This window comes from Gopherus evgoodei, chromosome 8 (genome assembly GCF_007399415.2).
Source record: "Gopherus evgoodei ecotype Sinaloan lineage chromosome 8, rGopEvg1_v1.p, whole genome shotgun sequence".
Taxonomy (NCBI): domain Eukaryota; kingdom Metazoa; phylum Chordata; order Testudines; family Testudinidae; genus Gopherus; species Gopherus evgoodei.
Window position 1 is genome coordinate 82677083 of NC_044329.1, and position 10078 is coordinate 82687160.

General features: G+C 41.1%; 1 protein-coding gene across 1 annotated transcript in view; it reads right to left on the reverse strand.

The window, feature by feature from the left end:
* Window positions 1-9862, reverse strand: part of LOC115656777 (calcium-activated chloride channel regulator 1-like) — a 35468-nt gene extending 25606 nt beyond the window's left edge. The window contains exons 1-5 of the mRNA XM_030573926.1: window positions 9713-9862; window positions 8357-8497; window positions 6996-7146; window positions 5236-5353; window positions 2771-2948 (exon numbers count right to left, since the gene is read on the reverse strand). Coding sequence (XP_030429786.1) covers window positions 2771-2948; window positions 5236-5353; window positions 6996-7146; window positions 8357-8497; window positions 9713-9862 — 738 coding nt within the window. The remainder of the gene's footprint in view (window positions 1-2770; window positions 2949-5235; window positions 5354-6995; window positions 7147-8356; window positions 8498-9712) is intronic.
* Between the last annotated feature and the right edge of the window lie 216 nt (window positions 9863-10078).

Below are 10078 nucleotides of genomic sequence, written 5' to 3' on the forward strand. Positions count from 1 at the left end.
TGACAGAAATGAGAAACTGAAACCATATATAATTATGGCATTTAGATGAGTAAGGTGGTGGGAAAAGCAAATGTAAGTAAACCTCACTGGGGTGTTTGACATTTGACAGCCTCTTAGGTAGTGTAGACAGAGCAGAAGTCAGGAGTAGGATGTTGCCCTGTCACAATCTCAATCTCTTAAAGCCACGTGACCCTTCTGCCTGACAGCAACAATGGCCAGGTCAAAATCTAGGGGTTCATCTTCACATTTCAAAACAACTATCTCAAGCCCCCATCAACTAATCTGGGAAAACCAAACACCATCCCTGGTGCCTCGAAGAAGCACTACTTTCCCATGCACAAGCACTGAGTCTGTGTATAACTAAAGAAAACTTATTAAAAAGGAGAAGGAACACAGCATTACCTCAGGAAAAGACTGCAACATGTAAAAGCATGTAAGCCATGAGTAAACACCCACCCCACAGTACACTGGGCAGTGTCCTTTGCCTTTGTTGTCTTAAGGTATGAACAGAAAAAAGATCTTTCAACTGAGTCTTTAAACACAGGAGAGGGGAGGGTTAAATGGTCGTAAAGATGCTTTAAAAACATAGTCCACATCATCAAGTAGCAATACCTGTCCCTACTCGTCCCTTCTTCACTTAAATTTGGCATCCATACCACCTGCACAGAGAACGAGATTGATTTTACGGTGATCTCCTCAAACAGGGCATGCTGCCCTTTATTCATACAATAAGGAAAATAAAGTGAATTTTAACCCAAAGCAGACAAGACTGATTACTTTGGCAAAGCAGCTCTGTCTGCTGAATGCCATGGCAGAGTAGGTGTGTCTATGCAAATAAACACTGCTCCTGAAGTCTTTCCCCCAAGTTCATCACCAAAGGGCAGGGTAGAGTTCATTCAGATCCCAGCTTACACCAGCTACCCTCCAAAACCAGAGGTAGGGCCACAGGCAGCCAACATGTTGGCCCTTGGGATGGTCTGTGCCATGGACAATCAAACGCTGGAACAAAAGGTCTAAGCCCAACAACTGGTACTCTCCATACCGTGTTTTCTGACCAACTGAGTAAAAACTATTACACTTCCTACTACATCCAAACTAAGGCTGAACAAGGTTTCAGAACATCATGCAGCCTCTTGCATAGAAGATGAGGGAGATCATGAAGCAGAAACTCCAGTACATGCTGGACCTTGGGGGAGGTCGTGACAGAAGAGACTCATAGACTGGAAAAGTCCAAGCACGTTGGTTCTTAAACCCTATGGACCACAAAAATTTGCACTGATATTTAGAAAAGTCTATGCACCTCAAAGTTTGATGCATATTCCAAGCCATACATTGACAAGCTACTAGATCGGTTGGGTGAGGCCAAATATATACCCCTTGGATCTCACACAGGTATACTGGCAAATCCCATTCACTCTGGAGTGCTGAGAAAAAACAGCCTTTGTCACCTCATATGCCCTATATCAGTTCCAGGTTCTGTTATTTAGCCTACATGGGGCTCCAGCAATGTTTCAACAGCTAATGGACCAGTCCCCCTAGTTCCACAGTGGTTATGCTGTGTTCTCCCTCGATAATGTCATGGTCTATAGCTGGAAAGACTTCCTGAAGCACGTGATTGCTGTAATCTGGCCCCTCAGAGTGGACAGACTAATGGTGAACTCTGCAAAGTGCTGTACAGTCAAACAGAAAACTACTTACCTGGGGTACACCATGAGGAAGGGCTAGGTACAATCTCTGGTAGACAAGGTCCAGACCTTGAAGGACTGTCCACTCCAACCAAAAAAAGCAAATGCACCAGTTTTGGGGGCTGACAGGATACTACTACCAGTTTGTACCAGGGTTCTTATCTATAGAGACCTTTCTCAGAAATCTTCTCAAGAACAGCAGCCTAAGAAAGATCCATTGGATGGAAGCCTGCGAGAAGGTCTTTCAGCTACTAAAGGGTAACCTCTGTAGGGAGCCCATTTTATACAGACTGGATTTCACTGAGGAATTTCTCCTACACACTGCTGCTTCTGAAGCTGGACCAGGGGCTGTCTTGTCTCAGATAGCTGATGGTGAGGAATATCCCATCCTGAGTTACAAGTTGTTCTCAAGAGAGGCCACTCCATTATAGAAAAAGAGGACTTAGCTGTGAAATGGGCCATGGAGGCACTCCAATATTACCTTCTTGGCAATTAATTCACCCTGGTCATGGATCTTGCACCTCTACAATGACTCCATTCCATGAAGGACATCAACCCCCAACTCATACGGTGATATCTGTCTCTTCAGATCTTCTCCTTCCGTGTCCAGCATAGGATTGGGTTGCTCACTGAAATACAGACTTTTTCTCTCAGTAGAGGGGAGCTGGCAGGGGAGAGCAGTGCCCTAAGTAAAATCTTGGGTGGGATGATAAGCAAAGAGGCCCCATGCTGGTAATGAGAAGGTTGATGAGAGCCTGTCTATCCAGTTGGCCCCACCTCATGGTACCTTCAGCAAATATCAGCCATTGGGAGGGAAGGACTGGAAATGCTGGCCTTGAAAGCAGAGGGGAAGTTTTTTGGGCCGAGTGATGGGTAGAAAGAGGCTTGGAACTGTGAGTAAAGAAAATACCGCCTGTTGTTTGATTCCTGGTATCTTTAGAGTAACAGGACTTTGTGTATATTCTTTGTAAACAAACAGGATTGCATCAAAGAAATACTTTACTCCATCATCAGTTTCTCCTAATGGAAACAACCTACAAGACACTGGCTATCCACTTGGGTCAAAAAGCAGTAACAGTACTTACCGAAGGGAGGCTCTGCATATACATTATAGATGCTGGGGCATTTTGTATTTTATCTGGTACAAATTTACATCCAGCTTCATACAGCTTTGTCTGTTCATCATATTTGCATTCTCTTGTCGTGCAGCTGTTTCCTGTGCAGCTTTGAACTATGTATTTCCCAGTGACACTAGCTGAACACCTAAAGGGGAGGTAAGATAGAAAAAGGCTTAGCTAACAAGCTGCATATAATCAACAAATAATAATAATTTGTTATTTATTATTTGAATCATGAAAGGCTCAAAGTCTCCAGTCAGCACTGGGATTGTATTGTATTAGCCATTGCACAAACAAAAATTTAGACACTATCTCTACCCCCAAAGCAGGAGCGTTGCCAGCTTTTTTGCCTCCCTTGGTGGCGGAAGGTCCCACCCCCGAAATTCCGCCCCCAACAGAGGAAGCAGAAGGTCCTGCCCCCAAAATGCTGACCCCGACAGAGGCGGTAGAAGGTCTGGCCGCCGCGGTCGCTGCCTCCCAAATGTTAGCCCCCTAGGCGACTGCCTAGGTCGCCTAATGGGTTGTGACGGCCCTACCCCAAAAAGTTTACAATATAATTTACAAGTGGTCAGAATAATAAAATACTGGTAGACTTTTTTTTCCAGAGGCATCTTCAAGAAATTAGGTATAGGTTGTGCATCAAACACCATCTGTGTAAGCAATAACAATGAAAGTGCCTCTACTATTACATCAATGTGCTTCAATCCAGACATGAAAGATACTCTCCAGAGGTGAACTGGTATTACATTTTCCATTCCCATTCAATCACTGTCTTTGTGACACAGATTTAGGAGGCTAGAGGTGGTCACTAAGTTACTAGTTATTCCCCCCCTGGAATGTACTTGACTGAAGATAAGTCTACACTACAGCACTATATGGGAGTAGCTGCACAGCTGCAGCACGTCTGATGAAGTCGTGCTATGCAGAGGGAGAGCGCTTTCCCATCAGCATAATTACTCCACCTCGGTAAGAAGTGGAAGGTATGTGAGCAGGAGAGCATCTCCCATCAACATAGCACCAGAGTGGACAGCGTGAAGCTTGCATCGCTTGGAGGGGGAAGCTTTCTTGACTTGGGCTGTAATGTAGACCTGTGGTATAGACATGTGGCTGATGTACTAATGAGAGCAAACAATAAACTGGAATAAACTGGAATAAAATTGGAATAAACTGCCTAGGGAGGTTGTGGAATCTCCATCTCTGGAGATATTTAAGAGCAGGTTAGATAAATGTCTATCACGGATGGTCTAGACAGTATTTGGTCCTGCCATGAGGGCAGGGGACTGGACTCAATGTCCTCTCAAGGTCCCTTCCAGTCCTAGAGTTTATGAATCTATGAAAATAAACCCAGCAGCTGGGAGCAGTTAAGAGGCAGGAAGGAAGTGCAAGAGGGAGGATGCCAGGAGATACAGGGGCACATGATGAGGAGATCTTTCCCTCTGCCACCCCAGAGAGTGAGTTATGGGGAAGTTTATGTACATGGGTATGTTGCTGCCCAAGGCTGTATTGAGGAACTGGTGGAGGGGACCTCATAAATAACACACTGATGCTTATAAACCTGGAACATGTCCAGCTGGTTTGCGGTGGTTGAAGGGCTGAGTAGGGAGCCCTGTCATAGTCTCCTTCAGTGGTGACTGCCAATTAGAGTACCAATTGCAGTACAGAAGTTTGGTGATATTGATACTTGTCCATTAGGAATTGGACAGAAAATACCAATTCCTTTCACAATGGCCAACAAGTGATTGGCAGATGGTAATGAGTTTTAGGCAAGACCAAACTGGTTCCAGTTCAGACCAGTGCCTGAGAAGTGAAAAGTTTTGTATCCCATTTCCAACCCTCTGAGATATCCAGTCTCACTCTGCTTTTTGTTTCTCATTGACAGAGTTGTACATTTAAAAAAAACCAAAAACCTTAGATATGCAGAATCTGAAGAACATTATCATAAGATAGTAACAGCTTTGAAGTGGGGGTAATAATAGGTGTGTGCCTTGACCATGTCCCTTTTTAATATTTAAAATAAAACTAAACATGAACTAGTAAGAATGTTCTGGAACTTCAAGGATCATTCCCCCAAGGAACTTGAGAAAACATTCTTATTTACTACATGCTAACTGCTATTCGATAAAGACATAGTAAATCAAAATGTAGAGAAAGGGGACTCAAATCTGTAATTGCATCTAAATTAAAAGCTCATACTTTTTATACTATTTGTATAGAAAGTGTGATGGATTATAGTGACTGCAATTCAATGAGACTGATCTGTGGGGAGCAATATTGTTAGTTAAACATTATTGTATAAGCTTCTTTTTTAATCCTCTGAACAATAACTTGCCAAGACTCTTTGCATGGGCTCAAAGTACAGACTGAAGACAGAAAACCATTATGTGCCAAATGTCACTGAACTACTGAAGACAAAATATAAAACACACTGGTACCTTGTTGCTTCAACACTTGCTTTTCCAGAGTCTACAGACACATAGAAAGGTGCATCATTATTGTATTCATCAAACACCCCCCAACGAAGATGGGCCCATTCATGGACAAAAACTTTGGCTGCGGAAGAGAAGGAGCATGTGTGAATTCTAAATACAACACTTTAAAGTTTACTTTAAATTCCTGTAGGTCATTTAAACAAATTTAGGGCACAATCCTGCAATGAGCTCTGCTTGGATGGACCCCTGCACCCACACAGCACTCACTGAGGGATCTGACTTTAAACCCAAACAAATCACTGGGTTCAGATTAACCCTTCCAGAGTATTAACAGACCTGGGTAAAGATCTGACACCTCTGTTTGCAGACAGTAGCTTCTGTCTATTCCTGGTATCAAGCAAGGTGCTTCATGTTACCCAGGTCTTTTAAAATAATAATTCTTGGCTCTTATATAACACAAAGGAAAAGATGTACCGTATATTAGAAAACCATAGAGAAGTTAGTTTAACTTCAGCTCAGGGTAAAACTAAGAATTACTTAGATAGTTGCAGGCAGATACAGTGTTAAAGGTTAGACAACCAGAATACTTTTGCAGAAAACCAAACTATCTCACCAGGACAATCTAACCCCTTTCTTGCAGGTGTTGGTAAAGCCATTGACATGGAGAATGTATATAATGTTGTCTAACTAAAGCTTTCAATTAGAGATAGGCCAAGGAAGCAGAGCTCAGATCAGATTAAATTTAAGACAGAATTCAAGGTTTGAGTTCAGTGCTTCCCCAGGCTAGAATTGGATTTATATTTTACTTTACTGGAGTCCAATGAATTGTTCTAAGGAGATTTTTGTCCCCAAATGCCAGAAATCTGATGAGAAAGACTGTGAAGTGAGATTTGCACCCTTTTAGGCCAAACACCTCCACATTTTTGATCCAATCTAATGCAGGTTCATCTTCAATTTGAATCTAAATAACCTTGCACATTTACCAGGATTCAGATTTGAAGGGCTGGTTTTGATCTAGCTCACATAAATAATTGATTCTAATTGGGTATGGAACAGAGATAAATAAATTGGACAGTATATTGGTTAATGGGCATAGGACAAAGTCGTTAATAACAGCAGGTTACACTGCACAAAATTCAGGGGTCTCTATTGAGGCTTTTTTATTTGCTTATTAATGGCCTCACATAGGCAATGCCCATGGAGTCAAAAAATATGCTGATGAAATTAAAATGGAAATATTGTTAATTCCTTGTGATGATACACTTTCAAGAAGCATAGTTGGGCAAATGTGACTTTCAGATGCTCCAATAAAAACCTTCACGTCCTCAGAGCAGGATCTGCTCATGAGAGTTTAGTCTATTATAGAATCCTCTGGGACTGGTTTTACCTTCATGTTCCCCAGGTTACACCCACCTCAACTCTCAGATTAGCTAACTGCACTGTAATGTTAGGGTATATGGTATTTCCAAGTCCAGGCAATAATTTAAGAGGAAAAACAATGTTCATTTACTGTAAAAATATGAGCCAAAATTTTCAAAAGAGACTGGTCATTTTAGGTGCCCCTATTTCTGAGTGTCCAACTTAAGACTCATCCAGGAAGCCTGATGTTCAACACTGTGTGAAAAAACAGGTTCTTTTAAAGCGTCGCAGGTTGGGAACTAAAAACTGAGGCATCTCAAATCACTAGTCACCTTGGAAAATCTTGCCCATTGCATATTTATAACAACAAAAGCAGAAAATTAAGGTCCAGTAAATGGTGCTACCTCGTGATCCATAGATGTTATACAAATTGTCATTTAACAGGAAGTTTGGAGTGAAATGAATGTATCGTCCCTTTTCCCCACATCCTCCATATTGCAGCGTGTAGGGATCATCTCCGTATTTCAAGAAAGGATTAGCCACGATAACATCTGCCTAAAAATAAAATTGTCCTTGTTTAAAGAGCAGCAGGAAATGGAGGGTGGCAGATGATTCTATTGAATGGGCTCATCCTGCAGCTTTTACTCATGGAACACTCCCATTGATTGTTTCCCTGGGTAAGGACTGCAGGACTGGGTACTAGAGGGCAATACAAATTCTAAACATAGCAATTTGTATTCCCTCATTATTGGAAAAACTTAGGGCTTGTCTACGTGGTACATGGGGGTGATTTCTAAAATGCAGCACTATGTTAAAGTGCACCAGGGAACACTAAGTGCACACCAGCAGAGTCTATAAGGACCAATTACTTAGTGTGGTTTAGAAATCATACCTTGTCATAAACAGATAGTTAAGGGTTAATGTCTCTTTTACATATAAAGGGTTAACAAGCTCAGTGAACCTGGCTGTGACCAAAGGACCAATCGGGGGACAAGATACTTTCAAATCTTGGTGGAGGGAAGTCTTTGTTTGTGCTTTTGGGGTTGTTCTTTGTTCTTTCTTGGAGTTAAGAGGGGCCAGACATGCAACCAGATTTCTCCAATCTTTTTGAAACAGTCTCTCATGTTCAAAAATGGTAAGTACTAGATAGAAGGCGGATTAGTCTTTATGTTTGTTTTCTTTATTTGCAAATGTGTATTTTGCTGGAAGGATATTTTACCTCTGTTTGCTGTAACTTGTATCTTAAGCTGGGGGGAGAGAGTCCCTCTAGTCTATGTAAAGCTAAGACCCTGTAAACATTTTCCATCTTGATTTTACAGAGATAATTTTTACTTTTTTCTTTAATTAAAAGCTTTCTTATTTTAAGAATCTGATTGATTTTTTTCCTTGTGTAAGACAAGGGGATTGAGTCTGAACTCACCAGGGAGTGGTGGAGGGAGAGAAGGGGGGGGAAGGTTAATTCCTCTCTGCTTTAGGATCCAAGGGATTTGGGTCTTGGGTTCCCCAGGGAAGGTTTTGGGGGGACAGAAAGTGTACCAAACACTATATTTTGGTTGGTGGCAGCGTTATCAGATCTAAGCTAGGAATTAAGTTTAGAGGGATACATGCAGGTCCCCACTTTCTGGACACTAAAGTTCAAAGTGGGAATAAGACCTTGACATAGCTCCATAGTGTGCATTACTCCACCTTGTAGACAAGACTCTATGTATTAAGCGTATGAACACAATAAATACTTTTGGTTTGCAATGAGTACTCTAAGTCTTACCTTATCATATGACTCTGTTTTTACACTTAAATACTCAGGTTTTGGCAGCCAATGCAAAGGAATTATAATTTTTACAGTCTTGAAAAAATATCTCTGTTTTGTAGCATTGAATAAGTAAGTAGAAGCCTCTTTGACCATGTCCTGGTAGGGAAAGAAAAGAAATACCTTATGAATAAAGAATTGAACGGTAGAGGCAATGAGTAGTTTAGCCTTGCCAGGAAACAAGGGTACATAAAGTAACACTCAGTATGTGAAGACATAGAAAGAAGCCAGCCTTGGCCAAGGGAAGGGCTGGGACAGATTATTTCCCTCATGGAGCAAGGAGAGACCAAATTGTAACTCTGAGAGACTCTGGATTGCTCCTACGGGAGTAGAAATATACACCACCCCTTGCTCAGGGCTTATGATAAAAAACACAATCTATCTCTGAAAATAAAACCTGACAGAGAACCTTCCAGACATGGCATTTCCTCAAAAAATTTACATGGGCCTGAGGTGAAGGATGGTTGGGGCCTGCATCAGTCTTTTTCATTGATCGCTAAAGTGTACTGTGGTGCTTGATGAATCAAATAAAATGATAAATAGTAAGTAATAACCTGTGGTTTCCTTATTCTTTTCCTTGGGATTCCTCCTTTCTTTGCTCTACTTCTATAGGATTGTACCTTTTCCCTGCCTCTACAGTGAGCACTACTTTGTCACTATTTTTCTGTTCCACTCCTCCTTGCTCCTTCCCCACCTCTCCTGAGTAATTTGGGAGTCACTAGTTAATGGCGATGCCTGCTTCAGTTTATTGTTCTCTTTACAGCAAGTGAATGCTCAATGACCAAATCATGTGAACATGGAGCAAAGATTTACATGGTAACACTGAGAAATGAAAGAATAACTAAAACCAAAAATATCACTATATTCATCAAGGGACTTTAAGACCATAGTGAATGCCTGCAAGGATGGGGGAACGAAGAGATACAAGCAGATGGCAAACATTGTAATGGAAGTGCAATAATTGATAATAAATAGCCATGTTCTGGATATTCTCTAGTCTAAAATACTCATGTTTTGGAAAGAAAGTGATACACAGAATCAGCCTGGTCCTGAGCCATAGGAGTCCTGTTAAACTTCAACAGATCAGTACACTCATTTCATTAACACCAGCACCTGAGAAGAAAAATTCAAGCTAAGAACAAATTTGATAATAATGGATTTGATTTAACTCTCATGAAAATCAAAAGAAAAACCCTTGCATTGACATTAATGGGAGCTGGAACTGGTCTTTTAAGATTACTGCTAATCTAGAGGTAGAAATAACCAAGAAGTCTGATCATCACTGAAGGACATTACATATACCAAAGATCTTACCTGTATGTTTCTTACGATATTGTCATCTTCTGGTAACTCAGGGTTAATTGCAATAACAATACCCTCATAGCCACCATTTTTCAGCTGTACCATAGAACCTCTCACTACAAGTAGCAGAAATAAAAGAACCAAGCTCTTGAACACCCTCATTGTCCCTTTCTCCACAATTTTTGTTATAAATATGGTGGAACAGCAGTGCTATTTATACAGTTGCTTATTTACACAAAAGTATCTGTACATTTTATGGCAAGTATATACAGATCCATTGTGTAAATACAGGTTGCATAACTGTGGTCAATCTGATGGTGTCAGGTAACATATTAATATGGGGAAATTCTTGATGACTGTAATAATCTGAACTGTATT